General features: G+C 34.8%; 1 protein-coding gene across 6 annotated transcripts in view; it reads right to left on the bottom strand.

Moving 5' to 3' along the window:
• The window catches only part of LOC111052221 (disheveled-associated activator of morphogenesis 1), a 238,014-nt gene that overhangs the window by 35,028 nt on the left and 181,328 nt on the right, over positions 1 to 21,658 (bottom strand). For all 6 annotated transcript variants that reach the window (XM_039437504.1, XM_039437501.1, XM_039437500.1 and 3 more), the window contains 7 exons: positions 12,702 to 12,859; positions 10,157 to 10,289; positions 7,686 to 7,902; positions 6,401 to 6,615; positions 4,031 to 4,245; positions 1,787 to 1,853; positions 830 to 947 (listed from right to left, as the gene is read on the bottom strand). In XM_039437504.1, the coding sequence (XP_039293438.1) occupies positions 830 to 947; positions 1,787 to 1,853; positions 4,031 to 4,245; positions 6,401 to 6,615; positions 7,686 to 7,902; positions 10,157 to 10,289; positions 12,702 to 12,859 (1,123 nt within the window). The remainder of the gene's footprint in view (positions 1 to 829; positions 948 to 1,786; positions 1,854 to 4,030; positions 4,246 to 6,400; positions 6,616 to 7,685; positions 7,903 to 10,156; positions 10,290 to 12,701; positions 12,860 to 21,658) is intronic.

The following is a 21,658-nucleotide window of genomic DNA, read 5'->3' as shown; positions in this document are numbered from 1 at the left end:
TTAAAAATTTAGACTTTTTGAATAATTACTAAGTTACTGTTCTAGATTTTCTGATTTTAGACTCTAATAGTACCTATTTGAATCAAAATTCACTTGTTTATCTGAGTATTGAAGAGAGTAAATTGTATTTCGAAAAGTGAAATTGACATTACCAACATTTTGATTTGGACAGTACGGTATAGTATAAATTGGAAATGGGACAGTTTTGGGCATGAGCCTTTTGTGCCTTTCCTCGTGTTAAGTATTTGTACACAATGTGATAAATAAATAGATAAAACATCATCATCAGTGGTATTTGTTTGTTTAGTCTTTTCTCACTCTCAATTCTGTTGTAGAGTCAAGATAGAGGTATGCAGAAGGCTTCAAAAAAAAAGGAAGGCTTCTTTGTCTTTGAATATATTCACTTTAGGGGTATGCACAATCCGTTTCTTGTCGAATTGATTGAGTCCAGCTTTACCAATGTAGAGATATAAGCTCTAATTTTTTTTCCAAATCAAATCAAGAATCAAATTGCTTTATTGTTGGTTCAGAGGCCTAAAGCTGTGGGCCAATCAATCTCTCATCATCATGAATTTATAAGCCTTGGCTCCATATGTGGCTTTATCAAATCAAACAACCAGTAATGTATGAGGAATTCAATAATCTTAAACGCTTGAATTTTCTCCGCTCATAACCTAACTTGATAAAAAATACACCTCACTTCCTACTCATTATTTTTTCTTGAATAATCTTTTTTGAAACCTTAGCTCTAAGTAAAACTAATATTATTAAAAATTATATATTTTCATCGTGGATTGTATCATTAATTGAATTTTATTTTGATACTTACAAGGTAGAAGCAGGCAGTGATTTAGTAATGAGAGAAGGTGGGGGTAGGCGGCTGTATGACTGAGTTTCCTTCTTAGAAGATCAAACACTGCTGTAGTACTCTTCGTATCCACTTGGACCTGAAAATCCATTGATAAATTTATCACAAAAATCATTCATGAGTAGAGATTTATGGTTGCTAAGAACTATTTGTAACAATATTCTGGTATACTTTTGGTTCTGGAAATCCATTAATAATTTGATCACAATAATTCAGTTCAAGGGAGAGAATTATTGGTCTCATTCATGAGTAGAGATTTATAGTTGCATAGAGCTATTTGTAACACCATTCTGGTATCCTTTTGGTCCTGAAATCCATTAATAAATTAATCACAATAATTCAGTTTGAGGGAAAAAAAATTTGGTCTCATTCATGAGTAGAGATTCATAGTTGCATAGAGCTATTATATACCTACTAATACCATTCATATATGTGTGTAATAATGCACATACCTTATTATCATACATACCTGGAGCAAATCAGTGAATGATCAAATGGAATTTAAGTTACCTAATCTCAAGTCGCTACCCTAGATAGAAATTTAGTAAAACATGGATATCCCTAATGCATTTTATCTCAAGTGTTCAAACTCTAGTTTAACTTTCATTCTCAAACATTCTAATATGTTGAGGTTTTCTTGCTGAATCCATCTTGGATTATTTTTTCTGAATGTACATACTTGAAGTTAAATAATTTATTCAGTCTTTATTACTGTAGTAGGAATTTTTTCTCTCTTCTTCTTTTTCTCATTCACTGTCTTCTTTGTCTTCCATTTGTACGTCTCCCATTTTCCGTCCCTTTTTCTCCATCATTTCTGCTCGATCTTCTTGTTTTCCTCTTTCTTCTCTTCTTCTCAAATTTGTTTCTTCTATTCAGTGGACAAATCTATGTATAAATCGATTAAAATGAATCACTCACCTGTTCGTACTTCCTAGCGACTTCTTTCTCGTCTTCGTTTCTGACCATTTCAAAGAAGTCCAAATGCCTGGGAAAATTGAATAATTTGATAATAAAGTATGGAAATGATATATAGTAACAATTAATTTTTTCCAAATATCATGATTTTTCTTAGGATATATATGAAAAAATGTATTCTCTAGTCTATACATTATCAAAAAAACATAATCATACCAATAATTTCACATAAATAAAAAACATATATTGGTGCTTCTCATTCAAGAGAAATATGACTATGAAAAAAGTACAGTATTCTGAATGATGGCCTGACGGTAAAGTAAAAAGGGCATTCAGCGCAAATTACCCTTTGAATATGAGCAGCAAAACTGATATTAACCTTCCGGCAGTCGCGCTGTTGTAAAAAGTACAGTGACAGTGACAGTTTTTTTGCAGCACAAAACTATTGAGGAAACTATAACTGCAGCAAGAATATTTCTCTGAAAGTTAAATTCAATAATTATTGTCTATTATGAATTGTTTTATTTCGATTCGATTTTGTACTGTGACGGTACAGCAGCATGATATTTCAGTTCACTTCTGATTACTAGCGTCAGAATTAAGAAGACGTTTGATTGGTTAGATCCTCCCACTCTATTTGACCGGTCTCAGTGCTCGATCAATCATAGGCTCTTATTCAGTCAGTTACCATTTTGTAAAATATATTTTTGTCATTCGCCATTTCAAGTACCCACCTATCCAATCCATTATTCACCATTTTAAGAATGTGTCAACTCCAGTATGAAACGATAATGAAATGTATTTCAAGTTTTCAATCCACCATATAAAAAATCTACCAACTCCAGTATGAAATTATCAAGAAATACAAGTTTCATTCAATATTTAATTGTAAGAGCATTGAACACATTACTATCGAATATTTTGTATTTCTATAATATGGTTATAACTTTCTTAGTTTTGAAGGGTTGATATTTTGACTACTATTTTTTTCTAAAAATAAAAGCTTGTCGTATTATTTTGTAATCACGTACTTGATCCATTTATCTTGAAACCAAAAGAGGTACCATATTTTCTGCCTGACTGAATCTGAATACAATTTATTGGAATATTGGAAAACAATGCTTTCAAAGCACCTATTACAGGTTAATTGAGACTTGACACAACGCGCCGCGAGTCTGCTAGATGAGTATTAATGCCATATTTTGATCATAACATTATAATGTTCACATGCGCTAGTTTCGACTTAATATGAACATTATAATATGACTAGCCGTCAGGCTCGCTTCGCTCGCCATATCCGTCTAGCCAGGGGGCTCCGCCCCCTGGACCCCCGACTGGATCGTCCAAGAATAAGATCAACAGGCTCGCTTCGCTCGCCTGCATTTTTCATTTGAGCATTTTTATCATATGTTAGGACGATCCAGTCGGGGGTCCAGACTAAACGTCTGGCTAAACGGATGTGGCGAGCGAAGCGAGCCTGACGGCTAGTAATATACAGTAATATTCCCAGGAATAGCTCTGATTGAAGTAGCAGTGCCCAATCAATTTTTCCGCGATAAATGCATTTCAATCTTCAATTTGGTGCCAACCTAACAAAGTCAACAAAACTTAATGCCAACCTGACAAAATTATTGATTTAGTTACCAGTTAACAACTGTTTCGAAGAGGTACTCTCTCTAAATTATAGTTCTATATTAACATATGGTATGGACATTTTTCAATTATAATTAAGAGAATAAGAAGAATATACATGCTAAAAGACGTACTTTAAACCGTTAAAAACCACCCTTAGAGTTATTGCCAAAAGATTTCTTAGTGCGCTTCTAAAGGGCCAACTGAACATACCTACCAAATTTGAACGTTTTTGGTCCGGTAGATTTTTAGTTCTGCGAGTGAGTGAGTGAGTGAGTCAGTCAGTCAGTCAGTGAGTGCCATTTCGCTTTTATATATAATTATATAGATCATGGTTATGATATTACTCGTCTATCTGACTAGGTCACATCGCGTCGCTTCTCAATATGCCTTAGGCTCAACTCAGACTTACGCGACTCAGGTCGAGAAAAGACTCGACTCCAGTCGAGAGCATGTGTTTTCAAATGGTGACAGTCGCGGAGACTAGAGTCGACTGGTCTGAGTGTCACCATTTGGAAACACAATGGTCTAGACTAGAGTCGAGTCTCTTTTCTCGACCTGAGTCGCGTAAGTGTGAGTTGAGGCTTAGTAAAGTTTCGACGTTTTTTCACTCACCTATCCAAAGTCTGATTATCATGTTTCCTGAGTTTGTCGATGATGTGCTGTATCCCCAGCATGAGGAACTCGTAACGCAGGTGTAGCCTGAACTCGAGGCTTTCCTGGCCTGAACCGTAACTGAGCACCGCATTCACAAACGACATGATCGCCGTCTTTAGGCTCACCTCATCCTTGTAAACGCCTGTGCTGCGGTCTAGGTCGTTGATTATCGTCTGAAAAATCATTGAATTGGAAGAAAAGTTCAATTTTCAAACAATGACTGTTGTCAATCAGCTCATAAAACTTGAAAGTGCTACAGAACTGTAAGTGAACAAATTTTTTCTCACATTCAAATAATATCGACTGAATAATCGGTATAAAACCATAGATTCAAGACACATCTTTATTGACACAGATTCATAGATAGATAGATAGATAGATATATATTACGTCTGGTTGGCCTCAACGGCGTCAGACAAGTCAAAGTGCTAGCAATAAAAGCGAGACACCATTATTTTTCATGAAATTTATATCTAGTATATAATTACTATTGGTCTTTGACTCTATGAAAGTAATCAAAATAGTCCTTCAGACTATAAAAGCACTCCTCCTTTAGAAATAATTTCAAACTTCGTTTAAACTCTTATTTATTGAATATCAAAGATTCATTTTTCAATTATTCATTATGTGTTTTTACATTACTTCTCTGAGTGTAAAACAATAATCTAGAATTCAATTTGTTATCGGAATAAAAATTTTCTCGTCGTTTATGAACATTGAACGGTTGACTTTAATTTATTCACATTGTTCCACAGTATTTCTGCTCCTTCACAGTGGAGCAGAAAAACTGGATTAAAAGTCTACCCTTGAACTAAAAAAGCATTGCAATCATGCGATTACCGTGGTTTGTTGTTTTTGAAGATACGAACTACCTCTGACAAGAGGGGGAGGCGTGACAAGGGAATCCACCCACTTTGTCTCTGTAACTACGTATAGACGTGAGCGCTATGTATTATTACTTTATTGGATAGTATATATTTGATTGTCGTATATGTCTACAATCATATATTGTCGTATCATATATAGGTCGGAAAGTATTTTATTTATTTTTATCACATTGTGTACAAATACTTAACAATAACAGGAGGAAAGGCACAACAGGCTCATGCCCAAAACTGTCCCATTTCCAATTTATACTATACTGTCCAAATCAAAATTTTGGTTATGTCACTTTCACTTTTCAAAATACAATTTATACTCTTCAATACTCAGCTAAACGAGCAAATTTTGAATCAAATAGATACTATTAGAGTCGAGAATCGAAAAATCTAGAACAGTAACTTAATAATTATTCAAAAAGTCTAAATTTTGAATGAAACTAGAAATTTTTGAGCTGAAAACTTCACACTCTACAAAAAAACCACAGCTGAAAACGTTTTCAGTGTTTTGTGTCTTAAAACTTTTAATAATCTACTAGCCAGAACTTATTGAGTTTTCTCAATAAATGTGGCCTCTTCCACATTGTGTCCCACAAATTTTATAAAAATGCTCGGCATTGAAATTGTAACAAGATTATTTTCTGTAGCTTTTTATAGAGAATTAGGGCTAGACCACATTAAACGTTTTTCAGGCCATTTTTTAGGTGCCAACCCAATAATAATCATATCGAGTGACCTGGCTGGCTCAAGTCTGGTGTTAGAGTTTTCAAGTTGCAACTGATCAATTTCAGGGCCTCTGACATCACCTAACGACTGATTTTTAGGCAGCCGGCACCGGCTATTGGTTGTCAGCCAACCCAATCAGCCAATCGGAGAGCTTCCTGTCCTGCCGACGCTAAAAACGCGGTTTGAAAACGCTTGAAGAAACGCTCGATATGGTCTGACCCTACTTCTTATTTTCACTTTTTGTGTAGTTGAGAAGTTGATATTGTGGTAATTATTCATATAGAATGAAAAAGACTAAGACATTGTCAAAAAACGACTGATTTATTAATAATTAGAAAGACCGGTTTCGGTTATTACACCATTGTCAATCTCTGATAAACTAAAACCGTTTTAGTTTATCAGAGATTGACAATGGTGTAATAACCGAAACTGGTCTTTCTAATTATCAATAAATCAGTGGTTTTTTGACAATTTCTTAGTCTTTTTCATTCTACTTCTTATTCGTTATTCTCTATTCTAATGCCGCAGTCACATGTTGGCCCAGTAAGCTGGCCCAGCCTGGTAAGGTGCAATTCGGTATGCAGGCCAATGAAGACCAGCCATCCACACACTGGTGCTGGTCGACGTTGGCCTTCATTGGGTCAACATGTAGATGCGGCATTACAACATGTACATCATCATTAAATGTTTATAAATACATCAAAAAGTCGAGAATGATTTCTACCTGAAAGCGAGCCCGCTCGAAAGCAAAGGCCTGATAGTTGGTCATGGCATCGAGAACCTTCTTGTGCCCGCCCGGCACTAGACAGACGGCTCCCAATATCTCGAGCACGGCCACCTTAGTCTTCACGTTGTCCGTGCACAGGCTCGTCGCAATCGTGTTGATCGCTGTAGGATGGGCCAACACGTGGGCACGGCCTGTTGAGTTGTTCATCAGTGCTGCAAAAGTGAGGGAAATTGGTTAGAAAATGTGAGGGAAATATGGGAAAATACCAAAATACATGGGCCCGGCCTGTTGAGTTGTTCATCAGTACTGCAAAATGAGGGAAAATGTGAGGGAAATATGGGAGATTACATGGGCACGGCCTGTTGAGTTGTTCATCAGTGCTGCAAAAGTGAGGGAAATTGGTTAGAAAATGTGAGGGAAATATGGGCTAATACATGGATACGGCCTGTTGAGTTGTTCATCAGTGCTGCAAAAGTGAGGGAAATTGGTTAGAAAATGAGAGGGAAATATGGGCTAATACATGGGCACGGCCTGTTGAGTTGTTCATCAGTGCTGCAAAAGTGAGGGAAATTGTATGAGAAATATGAGGGAAATAATGGGCCAGTATGGCAGTACATTAACACGGCCTGTTTAGTTGTTCTTGTTCACCAGTGCTACAAAACTTGAACTTTCACCTTCCACATTTTCAATACAATCATTTTCATAATATATATATATAAAAATATATATTGGTCGAGAGAATTTTGTGACACGAAAGTGTTTGGCGTTAATTTTGGCCTATCAGCCAATTTGATTGCGTGAATATCCTCCTTCTCTTCTATGATTGGTCGAGAGAATTTTGTGACACGAAAGTGTTTGGCGTTGATTTTGGCCTATCAGCCAATAGGATTGCTTGATTGTCCTCCTTCTCTTCTGTGATTGGTCGAAAGAATTTTGTGACTTAAACCGAAAGTATTTGACGCTAATATCGACCTATCAGCCAATAGGATTGCGTGAATGCCCTCCTTCTCTTCTGTGATTGGTCGAGAGAATTTTGATACTTAAAAGAAAAGTGTCTGGCATTGATTTTTACAAGCTTTTGGACTCTCAATAATTAAAATTTTGGCGCTGGTTATGGCCTATCAGCCAATAGGATTGCTTGATTGTCCTCCTTCTCTTCTGTGATTGGTCCAGAGAATTTTGTGACTTAAAACGAAAGTGTCTGGCGTTGATTTTTACAAAATTTTGGATTCCCAATAATCCAAAATTTCTTGTTCAAAAATGTTATAAAATTTTGTAATACCTTTGACGCATCCGATGAGCGCGGTGTGAACAGGACTCTGCGCGGTGGCATAGTCCATGGTGCTGAGGCAGGTGAGGATGGACGCCAGACCCTGTGACTCGACGAAGTGTTGCACGAAACTGTGCGGTTGTGTGCGAAGCGCCGTTTTCAGAGAGTCCAGGGTTCGACCCCGGCTCAGCATCTCTGAGTCTTCCACGCCTTCGCCTGATGACACCAGCTGGAAAATAGAGTGATATGTTTGAGATGTAATCAAGCATTGAGCAAATGAAATTCGACCTAATAGAGAAATAAATGAGCTCAATTCTCACAGAACGAACGTCGAGTAGAGACATGGCGCGAATTTTTGTACATTCCACATATTTTCTATGTAAAAATTATTATTGTCCAATAATATTTTTGTTCAGTCCTCACAGAAGAAGTGGGGGGAGCGAGTGGAAGTGACAAAAGTTCACGCCATGTCTCTGCCTGACGTCCGTTCTGTGACCAAGTTAAACCATTAAAAAACACTGATTTTAGTTAAGTGAACCGCACGAAAATATACCGATGAAAGTAGATGCAACGTCACCAAAAGAGTGTTGTCCATCAACGTTGTCCACAGCTGATTATAAAAAAATCAATTCATAAGAAATCAATGGAAAATCAAGAGGAATAGTTCAAGTTGATGTACCTAGTAAGACTATTTCAGGTGAATTGGTTCAATTTGGATCAATATTCTGCATGCAATATATTCAGCTGACAGATGATTTGATAAATATATCGATTATTGATAGATTACAACTCTTTTTTATGCAATTCCAAATTTATTCTGTTAAATCCTCAAAAAGGACAAAGGAGTGAGTCAATTTCGTAGATCGAAAATCTCGTTCTGTATAATGGTTCAAAGAATATGTGTTGAGAATTCATGAGTCGATTGATGAAAGCTATTGTCGAACATACAAATAACAGAACCACCATCGGACAATAACTCGAGCCGTTAGTCAAAAGTAGGAGCTCACTATGCTCGTTCAATTATCGATTACACTTTACAGGACTGCAGTTCCGTGTTGGAGAACACAATATTTCACCTGCTTTTTGAAGATGCTTGGTTTCAACATGAAACAGCAGTTCTGTAGTTAATTGATAAGGTGGAATTATTGACAATAGAATCAGTGTTTTCCAAGAATTATGGATAAGTTCCACATCAATATCAATAATATGCATTCAACAAATTCAATAAAAAATTAATTAGGAGCTGATATATCAAGAGAAACAATGTTGGGAAAATAGAACATTCAAGTAATAAAATTGCTTTCAGTTGTAATAATGATGTGGATAATTATTGATTATTTCAATGTTTCTGTTTGGAGGCATGATTGAACTGCATACGGAAATCACCCACATAAAATTCAAATCACCAGTATTCGCTAATTAGTTTAAGCTCTACCTGCATAGAAGAGAAAGTATTGATGAAAGGTAGAATAAATAGGTGAAAGGTGAATGGATATAGTCATAAACATGTAAATGGGCCAATCAATATCGAATTACTTCATTGCATAATGTTAAATTGCATGATGCTATAAATGTCACATCAGAAGCGACGAAATTATTCCATGTAAAAATTTTTATCTTCAAACCTTCAAGCGAATAGATTGCATTTTTACATCTTTTCACTATTACTAATTTAATTCAATTACAAAATTGTTTGATGAATATTTCCACAATTATAATGATCATAAATAGTAGAATGTACCGATTTCTCTGTGGACTTTCAATCTTAGTAGAATAAAAGTTACCAAATAAGTTTATTGGTTTTCGTCATTGTTGCTCCATGCTTCTGATAACAATTAATTATATTTGAACACTTGAAAATCTGATGATTCGACGAGATATCACTCTTATCGATATTGTGTATCCTATTGTTCTCATTATTTATCCATGTTTGGAATAAATCTTGAGATATCCTGTGGAAACTATAATCCTCTTTAATAGTTGTTGAGGGATAACTACTTGCTTATCACCACTTGTGAGATAAGGGATCATTACCCTTGGTTCAAGTGATACCACTTCTCACCACTACATAAAGCTCAAGACGTGGAGTTCAATCTACTCTACTCGAGTCTTTCTCGACACATGTGAGACTTGATATAAGGTGTAATCTCTTGAATAGTATAGAAAAAAGCTCGTACAATAGGAAAGTGTTATAAGAGGAAGAGAAGAGGAGCGAAGAGAAAGAGGAAAGAAAGAGATGGGGAAAAGAAAAGAAAGAGGAGGCGGGAAAGGGTAAGAAAGGAGAGAAAAAGGCAACAAAGAATCGATTGTCACTTATAGCTGAGAGAAGATTCAAGTGAAGTAAGATAAATGAGAAGATATTCTTATAGTTCATGCATGTGTTCATGTTCATGCATGTTACCATGTTGTAAACACATGTTCATGATGCAGACACAGACAAACATGTTTATCATGCAAGTCCTGTCGTTAGTGGCCAGCCTTACCTGAGCCAAGGCATCGAGCCGCTCTATGTAGTCCTGAGGCAGCTGTGAGAGATCCGTGGTCTGCTCCTGGTCTCGTTTTCGACTGCAGTAGATCTGCCATTTCTTCTCGGCTGGTAGACCCATCATGGCTGCCCTGTTCATCAGGAAAACAACATTTCAAATTATATCTCTCTTCCAAGAGAAAAAACTCATTATTTCATTATTAGGGTCCAGAAATTTTGCTAAGCAGTGCAATGATCTCAGATCTCTTTTGGTAGAGAGCTAGTGGGAGGAATACTTCAAATATTCTTTCCGAAGAATGGACATTGATATGTCCAAAGCTCCACCAATTTATGTAGATGCATAACAATATTAACTATTTTATCTATAGTTATTACAAATTGCTTTTTTTCATATCATATACAGCTCAATAATTATTTTCTTAATTTCTATTTTGCATATTTATCTATAATTTTGCTGTATTTTAAGCTATTGTATATAAGTGTATAAGCCAGTATACATTGTAATCTACATCAATAAAGTAATCAATCAATCAATCAATCAATCTAAGGCTAAGCTATAATAGTCTAAAGCTCTTTATTTATAACACTATTAATAGATACCAATCTTTATTATTTATTATAAGATGTATCACTATTATGATATAATATAATTATTGTATAGAATTATTATATTACTCCTTATGTCATGATGTCTTAAGTTTTATTTCACATAATTATTATTACGTTGTGCTGCATGCATTTTGTGCCCTTTTTAAATATTATAATCATGTATAATTTGGCGAAATAAATTAAATTGAATTCAATTCAGTTCTAGCTGTTCACCTTGTTGTCAATATTTGACGTGGTCTGTTCAACACAATTAAATAATTTCAAATAATATCTTACTCCTAGCTGTTCGCACCTTGTTGCCAATATTTGCAGTAGCAGAAGTCTTCGGGGTGGTTTACAGCATTCAACTTTGAATATTTCTTCAATAATAATAAGTTTCTTCTCTGTTGACTGAAGAGATAATATTATGAGAGATTAGTTCTTAGGAGAGTGTTGTGAACTTGCAGCTTGCAAATGTACAAACTCAATTGATTCTTGTTGTAGTGTTCAATAAATATCAATTGAGTTTTTGAGTTGCAAGCTGCAAATTTACGAACACTCTCCTAAGAACCAATCTTTCATAATATTATCTCCTCAGTCAACAGAGAAAAAACTAATTATTGTTGAACGAAAATCCAAAGTTAAATGCTGTAAACCACCCCGAAGACTTCTGCTACTGCAAATATTGGCAACAAGGAGAACAGCTAGGAAGAAGATATAATTTGAAATTATTTAATTTTATTGAACAGATCACGTCAAATATTTTCAATCTACAAATGTGTAAAACCTTTATAATAACGAAATGAATTATTCTTCCTCAACAGAGAGAAGCGATAAGAATGAATTCCACAACTTATAGCGTGAATCTTCACACATTTTTAGTTTAATGTATGAATACTCCAATAAACACTGATGGTATTTATTTATTCTGCATGAAGAGGAAATATTCTTTGGAAAACAGACTTGAAGCTTTGTGCTCATTGTTACAATGTAATTGGGAGCAGAATACGTTATAAGCTATAAGGAATACTGTAGATTACAATGTATAATGTACCTGAGTTATATAAAAACACTTCATTCACAGAGGCTACTTTTTAAATTAATAAAACCATATAAAAATTCAAAAACACCCTTTATTCTTAAAAAAACTTCAAAATATTCCAACAACTAGTTTCGGCGATCGTCAGGCTATAAAATAAAATTATTATTATTTATTATATAACCTGACGATGGTGTGATAACCGAAACTAGTTGTTGAAATATTTAAAATTTTTTTTTAAATAAAGGGCGCTTTCAGATTTTTATATGGTTTTATTAACTGAGTTTTATAGTAACTAACTGTTAAATTGCCCAAACTTGAGAATCTGTATATTTGATAAAATATTAATTTTTCATAATTTCTCGATTTGTCTGCATTTCCTAGCAATAAATTCTCATTTAAAATTCAAACAGATTCTAATATAGAAATGTAGATCACTGTATATCTATGTATACGAAAAAGCGTGTACTGAAGCTTGAAGAGATCTTGAAAAAACTCTATTGCTGAAGGCACTAGAAAACAAGACATTACAATTTATCGATACTGTATTCTTAATGCATCAATATTACACCAAAACTGTACATCTATACTAAGGATGGTTCAAGGATAAAGTACAAGGATTTAGTCCAAGGATATTGCAAGGATCTTGAATCTATAGGCCTACATCTATATTTCTAATACAAATCGATATTTCCAGGTTGTCTCGATGACTCCAATACTGTAAATCGATATAAATTTCTGTTACAAATCAATATTTCCAGGTTGTCTCAATAACTCTAATACTGTAAATCGATATCAATTTCTGATACAAATCGATATTTCCAGGTTGTCTCAATAACTCTAATACTGTAAATCGATATAAATTTCTGATACAAATCGATATCTGTATGATGTCGATGAACTTAGCAATCCCTACCTGTTGGGGGCGGTGAGATCGAGCTCTTCGACCAACTCAGCGAATTTGGCGTTGAGTTCCTCCTCGCCAGGCATTGGTTGGGTGGGCGTAAGCGTCTGCAGTGACAGGGTGCCTGTGTGGTCGACCACGCAGTACGTGATCTCTGGTGGCTCGTCATCCTAAAAAAAAAACAAAAATATGGTTTAAAGTCTTTGTAAAACATCGAGAAAATGGGTTGAAACCTGAAGGAATAGGCAAAAGTTCGTAAAAATGTGTTTGGAAGTTTGTGAAAAACATTGAGAAACTTAGTTGAACCCTGTAGGAATTGGCAAAAGTTCGTATAAGTCATGAAATAGATCTTAGGATTTGGGAGAAGTTCATGAGCAAACATTGAGAATGAGTTGAACCCTGTAAGAATAAGCAAAAATACTTTAAAATGTGGTTAGAAGTTTGAGAAAAGCATTGAGCAAATTAGTTGAACTCTAAAGGAATCGGCAAAAGTTCGTATAAGTCATGATATAGATCATGGGATTTGAGAAAAATTCATGAGCAAACATTGAGAAAATGAGACATTCCAAATTAGGTAAGAGATAAATCCATGAAATTTAGAGGATAGATTCTTCATGGTATTGTTATCTAGTAAAGTAAAAATTTTCTGAAAATATCGATTTTTGAAAAAGTTATTCAATCTACCAAAAATAACTCAACTAAAAGTTATATTTGGTTATTTTTAGTAAATTGAATAACTATATTGAAAATTGATATTTTCCGAAATTTTTAGTTTTACTAGATCAACAATACCATGAAGAGTCTATTCTCTAAATCTCATGGATTTATCTCTTACCGAATTTGAAATGTTCTGTCCCAAAAATTTAAACTTTAGGCGCTCATATCTCAAAAAGTAATGATCGGGAAAAAAATGTTTCCCTGAGAAAACTTTTTCATTTTGATAGCTTGATGATATTATACAAATCGAAAAATATCACGAGTAGAAAGTTTATTTTTTGGCCTTTGCACAGCCTTAAAGTTCAATGAAAACTGAATGAAAATTATCTAAAGCTAGTCTCAATCATTTGACAAAATATTTTCAGCGAAGGGTATTTAAAAAAATAAATTATAGGCGTTAGAATGGGAAAAACCTCATATTGAATGATTCTTGATTATTTAAAATAGAATTTAATGATCTTTAATGAAAATTGAATGATTCATACTCTAATGAAAGTGAATCCAAGGACAAAAACTTCAATCATCATCATTTATATGAATAGGATTTTTTTAACCTATTTCGGATATGTGTTACGTTATCTAATTTTGGGATAGGAATAGCACAAAGTTACCTTATTTTTCTCTCCCTATCATTTCGATGGTGTACTTATTGTATGAATCAATGAAGAATATGAATCAATTTTGTCATATATGAATATATGATGTGAATCTAATCATTCCATGCACAAGAACTCACATCATCATATACTACCTCAACTAAAAACGGCAATGCTATTCATAAAGCTTGAAGGCAAATGTCAAGCCCCAGCCAACCAATGAACTTTACACAACGATGATCACTATTAAGGACATGCCTTTGATGATGATGATGATGATGTCGACTCTTATTCGCTATTTTGGTCGTGATTATAGCGGCGATGTACATTTTTTATTAGCCGCATGGTCATTACCAATCCCCAGCCTTTCTCGTATCGTGATCCTTTCTAAATAATTATGGTTTTACGGTAATATCGTCACATTCACTTCAATCTGTCAGTGTTGGTTGAATGTGAAACACTGATGTTATTAATATGAGGAATACTGACAGTATCTCAGTTTACCGAGTTCCACTTCAATCTGTCAGCTTTGGTTAAACAGGGAGCCTCAATGTTATCTATAGAGAAATACTGACAGAATAAGGTGAATCTCACTATACCAAACTTCACTCCAAATTGTCAGCATAGATTGTATCGGAAGCTTCGAAGTTACCCATAAGAAATGATGACAATATGAGGTGAATCTCCCATAGCAGACGGTCCTAATCTGAAGAGATTTCTGTGTTTCTTCATTCGATTTTTGAATTACAAATTATCGATTACTCTACAGACAAATATGCGGTGAATGTGGGTTTTTTATTACAGACTACAGATTACAGACATATCATTTACAGTGAAATTCATTTCAAACTGTCAGAATTAAATTGATGGGAAGCGTAGATGATATCTGGGAAGAATGTTGTGAGTTAAAAGTGAACATCACAGTGAAATTATAGAGGTATAATGTTACAGTGTTTCTCAATATTTGGCGTTTTATGGTTGGTATGTGTTGAAATGGGAAGCTATGAGATGTGGAGGTTGGTTTTGTGTGTGGTATGCTAATGATTGGGAACAAAGTGTTTCGAAAAAGAGTAGAATGTTCCTGATTTGTTGAGATCGATCAAAAAATATTGATCTGGAGAATGTATCTTGGTTTTCACATAGAGGAACAATAGTATTAACTTACGCTAAACTTACAATAGCAAAACTTACACTATTGTTTCTCTATGGTTTTCATTAGTAGAGTTAGTGCTGGAATTCCCTGGGCAAGAACTAACCATCTTGTAAATTCTCCCAATGAAAACGTTCATGGTAGAGTACTAGTTTTTAGTAGAGTAGAGTGGTATAGCACCGTTGAATAGTACCATAGAGAAACGATAGCATAAGTAGATATCCCATGGTATAGGGCGTTTATGATGCAACTTTCACTGTTATCTCAAGCCGTTAGTCCACGTAGTTCTTTCCCGTGAAGCTTTAAGACGCTAGTAGTCTCTCATATTGTGCCGTTCATACACTCTTACCCGTCAAAACAATAAAAATCTACAATAATCGACAGTAATCGGCTTGAGATAACAGTAAAAGTTGCGACATAAACGCCCTATACCATGGGATATCTACTTACGCTATTGTTTCTCTATGGTTTTCATTAGTAGAGTTAGTGTTGGGATTCCCTGGGTAAGTACTAACTATCTTGTAAACTCTCCCAATGAAATCGTTCATGGTAGAGTACTAGTTTTTAGTAGAGTAGAGTTGAGTGGGGTAGCACCGTGGGATAGTACTCTACCACTTGCCTTCCCCCACCACCGCTCCCCACTCTACTCTACCAGTATCGTTGATATTCGTGTTCAAAATTCGAAGCTGATTGATCAATGTGTTCAAAAGTTATTGTAGAAGATACAAACAAACATACGGACAAAGATTTTGGCCTAAGGAATGAACTCGCTGACGCTCGTCCACTGAAATATAATTCAAACTGTTTGAAAGAATTACCGAATGATATAAAATGTTGATAATATAATATTATATAGTGGAATGAACGTTATAATGGCAGTGGAGAAAGATAGGAGGAAAACGTTGCTGATCATCTGTTTTGTCAATGCCTTCTAAAGGAAGTAGCTGATAAAGGTTTATTGGTGTAATATAAACAGTATCGAGCTAGTATAGGAGAGTTGTGCCGTAGGCTATCAAGTTTACGAAGTATTGTTATTTATTGAAAAGTATTAATTTATTAAAATTTATTGAAAAGTATTGACATTTTTAGGTTCGTTCTGTTCACTAGACAACACATTTTACCTACTATTCTCAATTGTGGTGAAAACAGTTCTCGACCAAGTACAGTAGAGTTAGCTCGGTAGAGTTAGTATGCCAGTTACTCGACCAATAACTCTACTAGTGATAATAATAATATCGAGTGACCTGGCTGGCTCAGGTCTGGTGTCAGAGTTTTCAGGTCGCAACTGATCAATTTCAGGGCCTCTGACATGACCTAACGACTGCTTTTTAGGCAGCCGGGACTGACGTATTAACGTGTCCATCCGAAACACGGGAGTGGCCCGAGATAAATATCTTGCCCGGGCTGGGATTTGAACCCGGGCCTCTGAATCATAAAGCCAGCATCTGATCCACTCGACTACGGCCACTCTACTAGTGAAAACCAGGCTTGAGGGTCAGTCTCAACATAAAATTGTTCATGGTGGAGTTATATTAGGAAATTGATTTCCAATCTGGAAAACCAAAAATGAATTATATATTATTAAGTTGAATAATTATAAAAACGGCGCTTTGATCTATTGAGGGCTGTCCAGTATTATCTTTGGAAGTAAGTGATACTATTCATAGCTACTCCCTACTCCAGTAACTATTGGAAGTGAGTGAGGAAGATAGAAATCAGTAATTACAGTGAGAGAGAAGTTAGAGACACTTTGAAGGAACTTTATGAATAACTACTTCAACTCTACCATATTTGAATAAATGATCTTCTGTATTTGAATAAATTGAAAAGTTGAAGTTAAATAATTCGTATGCAGTTTCAATACAGAAATTCCATTAATAGATCTAAAGACTCCATAGGTTGAGTAGTATCACCTCTAATACAAGGCCCCGGCCTATGATATTGCAACGTCGCAGCGTAGGCCTAGAATCTAATACATGATTGGTGAAAAATATTTTGAAAAATACCAGCTGATCTTTTTCACCAATCATGTATTCGATTCTGGGCATACGCTGCGACGTTGCAATATCGTAGGCCGGGGCCTTGTATTAGAGGTGGCTATGGTAGTATTGATTATTGAATTAATCATTCTTCCACTCGAGAATTCATCGATTTTTTTGCCTTCATTAGGGTGGAGTTAGGACTCTAGGTCCTCTCTGCCACACAACCCAGTATGATTGATTAGTAGTCAATTACGTGTTCTCAGTTCTCCTGTTGGAAGGGTGACTGCTTGAGTTCAGCTCCACTAATAATTTACACAAAACTTCAAAATCACTCAATAGAGGTTTGAAGCTCACTTGAAACTGTAGATATATTTATCTCTTATCACTCACGCACAAACCAAGGGCTCATGTCAACATTATCCTCAGTAGAAAAGGTTTTGTACTTCTGAAACGCTTTAGTTTATCAAACTTATTTCACTTAGAACATAATCAGTATTAATTATTGATGAAAATGATAAGAATACATCATCTATCTCATACAACACTTGGCTACTATCTACTGAAGGAGATCCCAAATACCAGTATCAGTAAACCTGTCCGATACACTGAGAATATAATTCTCATTAGTTATAATGGGACCATTCATACTCGTTCGTCCGGGTTGAGTAGCCATAGTCCCATAAAAACTCATGGAAATTATATCTCCAATATACCGGTAACTTTCACTGATACTGACAAGTGAGAATCCAGCTTTAGCCTACAATATTCTCACTGTTCCAGTTCTCAATCAAAGAATTCCAATCCAAATCGAATTAGGAGCTCTAAGTGGATTACTTCTCCAAATAGGACAGCACATTCTCTCACTCTCTAGAAGCGTGTGCATCTTCCAAGGCCCACTGCACTCTCTCCTATCATAAATACTCTTTCACTTACCCGTACCTCTTCTTGTAATCATAGAAAGATGAAGTGGACAGTTGTTGCGCAACAATTTAATAGCAAATAGAAGAACTATCGAGAAGAAGCATAGAAAAGATTTGGTTGGTTGAAGACTCACTCCATCAATTACCGATATGTGTTGTGTAACATTACTTAGACATTGTAGAAATAGGCATTCTATTGTAGTATATTGTTATGAGTGTAATATCTTCTTGTCATGGTGTGAGGGAAGTCTTAAAGTATACAATCAAACTAACATAACTACCTTGACCCCTAACAAATCAGTAAGAACTTATTTAATTTTTTGTCCTTCTTTTTCATGGCTCCTTCTCCATTCCTGTCCTTGTTCCTCGCCTTCTCTGTTGGTTTTCATTTCTCTAGTATTGTTTTGTTTTCTTCTTCCAGATATATTCTCTCTGTCATGTTTGATCTTTGTTGAATAACCTATTAATTAATAAAGAAAAGTTAAATTTTGTAATGTTTATTGATCAATATCGGGGCACCGAGCTTTGCTCGTTATTTTTATTTATTGATAAACAGAACACAATTCTCTAAAATGATCGTGTTTATATTTCACAGCTGGCTATACGTCTTATGAATTTCGGGGATGCGATATTTTGATTTTTCACATACTCACTTTTTTACTATCCACAGCTGTTTCAGCCAAGGATGAATTATCCTTTTAATGTCGTTCAGCGAGTTTTCTCAAGGATGAGACCTAGTGCAATCGAATTTTTATATCATAAACCTACTATGTTCCAAATTTTGTGAAAATCGTTAGAGCCGTTTTCGAGATCCGTTAAACATAAATAACCAGATATAAAAATAGCCAGATATGAAAATAACCATATATAAAAATAACCAGATATATAAATACAGAAATTGCTCGCTTAATATAATATGCTGGAGAAATATAACAACATAACTAACAATTCAGCTATAAATGATAACATTAGAACTAATTGAATCTCCTTCTTCCAATCTCTTCCTCAATGTTCAACAATGTATTCTCTCGTATTATTTTTTCGTTTGTTTTCTCTCTTTTTCTCTTCTCTTCCTTCACTATCTTCCAATTGCTTTCATCCACTAGAGCACATTTCTTTTCTTCTTTGACTTATTTTTCTGAACTCCTGCTATTTGTTTACTGAATTCCACTCTTTCAGACTTATGATATACTATCATTCTTTAACTGCTGAATTGTTCACTTTTCATTTCTACATTCTCTCCCACTTTCAATTCCCCCTATTTATTTAGGTCATGTTCATTTATTGTCATAATGTCCAATTCATTTATTGTCATGTTCTCATTTCTTGTTCCTTTTTTCTTCTCCTTCTTCTTCTTCTTCTTCTTCTTCTTCTTCTTCTTCTTCTTTCATGCCTTCTTCTTCTTCTTCTTCTTCTTCTTCTTCTTCTTCTTCTTCTTCTTCTTCTTCTTCTTCTTCTTCTTCTTCTTCTTCTTCTCCATCTCCATCTCCTTCTCCTTCTCTTTCTCCATCTCCTTCTCCTTCTCCTTCTCCTTCTCCTTCTTCTTCTCCTTCTCCTTCTTCTTCTTCTTCTTCTTCTTCTTCTTCTTCTTCTTCTCTTCTTCTTCTTCTTCCTCCTCTTCTTCTCCTCTTTCTTCTTCCTCTTTTCCTCCCCATATTACACTTATATCACAATACGTACAAAGCTGTCTCATCCTCTCTCCTACTTCTATATACTGTAGCATAATATACCTCTTTCTATCTATTTCAACGATTGTGAAAGTCCCAATAGGCTTTAAACAGCAGTAGCGCTCGTATCTTCCCACTAAAAATAGACCTCCGATTACACACGTATCCTAAAATCATTGCCCAATAGACCAGGAAAGAATGTGTGACAGAATCTATTTTTATCAATTCTTCCCAGCACTTAAAGCCACCACTCCACGTAACATAATCCTTGAAAAAGAATCATATTTATCTTCTAGAATTCAGACTCTAAATTATTGTCTAAATTTACTACGCTGTCTCCTGCAGTTAGACTCACTTCAATCTGTCAGAGTTTGTTGGATGGTAAGCGATGGTTTTATTTATGAAAGATGCTGACAGTATGAATTGAATAGAGAATGGTTTACACTGGTCTTCTACTAGCTGGATTTTTATGCATATTGTAGTTTTATAGTGTAAGGTATAGGAAAACGATCTATGCTTACTCAATTATTCCAGTTTTCGGTTACAATGTGATGTAATATCCACGTGACTTCGAATAATGGAAATTATGACCTGAGAATGGAACATGACCTGAGAATTCGAATAATGGAAAATATTTAGATTCATTTCCAACACATACATACACAGCATAAATCTTACACTTGAACAAAATATATCTGTCACAAGATAAATAATATCAAGATTAAATAATATAATATTCTATAATAATAAAACAGAAGATAGCGTGAGTATCAACTTGTATCATTGTCTCTAATAAAATGTACTCGAGTTAATAATGGGACATCAGTAATTCATCTCAATGTGATATCACCATCTCCATGATATCCATGTGATATTGTCAATCCAGAAATCATGACAATCAAGAATTTATATGAAGAAAAGTGGCGGATGAATTCCAAATATGCAGTTTGAAATGGTTGTCCATCCTCAATACAGCATGTGGAAGTAGAATTCAATTTAATATTTCCTAATTCATGTAGTTGTTTGTCATGACTGGAGAAAATTTATCAAGTCTCATAGTAATCACTGACAAATACCATGAGTGGGTTTCAGTATAGTTGAAGATAGTTGAAAAAATAATAGGAAAGAAATTGTATTGAGTAATCCATTCTTGGATGAGTTAAAAGGAGGCTCAAATCAAACCAATTTTTCTCTCCTGAATTTTGATGAACTTGATAATATGCACTAGACGAGTTGTTTCAGAACTTTCATCCAAATTATTGATTTGAATAGAGAGAAATAAGATGAATAAGAAGAATTAAGGACTGTGCAACAATGAAACAGAGAGAAATATATAAATGTGTAATAGAGGAATAATGGAAGGAAACGCAATATATATCGAAGGAAATTTCCTTTATGGAAGGATAGTTCTATAGATGTCTTTCTTTGGGAATATTCTTTGTTCTTAGACCATTTTGATTCCAATAAATATATAAAATAAATGGAGTATTTATATGGAGAGAAATGGCTGATAAAATCTAAATATGCAGTTTCACATTTAACACATCCTCAATACAGTATGTGGATATAGAATTGAATTCAATATAGTAGTTGTAGTAGTTATAGTATTGTAGTTGTTTGTCATGTCTTGAGAAAATTCAACAGGTCTTTTGGCAATCATTGACAAATAGTTGAACAGATTGTTTATTCTATGGAATTGCTCACTAGATCATAAATAAGTTAAACCGAGAAAATTTATAGGAGCTGCGTGATTTAGAACTTAGGACTAGTTAGAACTAGTATCAAACAAAACCTCTTTAAATATTCCCAGATTCTAGTAAAAACAAGATTTTAACTCATAGGTATTTGAGTTATGACCCCTATCTACAATCCAGATTGTGAATCAACTCCGTTTCACATGATGATGCATTTCAACAATTTTTCAGCCGGTTTCAGTT

This window comes from Nilaparvata lugens, chromosome 11 (genome assembly GCF_014356525.2).
Source record: "Nilaparvata lugens isolate BPH chromosome 11, ASM1435652v1, whole genome shotgun sequence".
NCBI lineage: Eukaryota > Metazoa > Arthropoda > Insecta > Hemiptera > Delphacidae > Nilaparvata > Nilaparvata lugens.
Note: the sequence above shows the minus strand (reverse complement) of the source record. Positions and strands in the feature narration are given on the sequence as shown.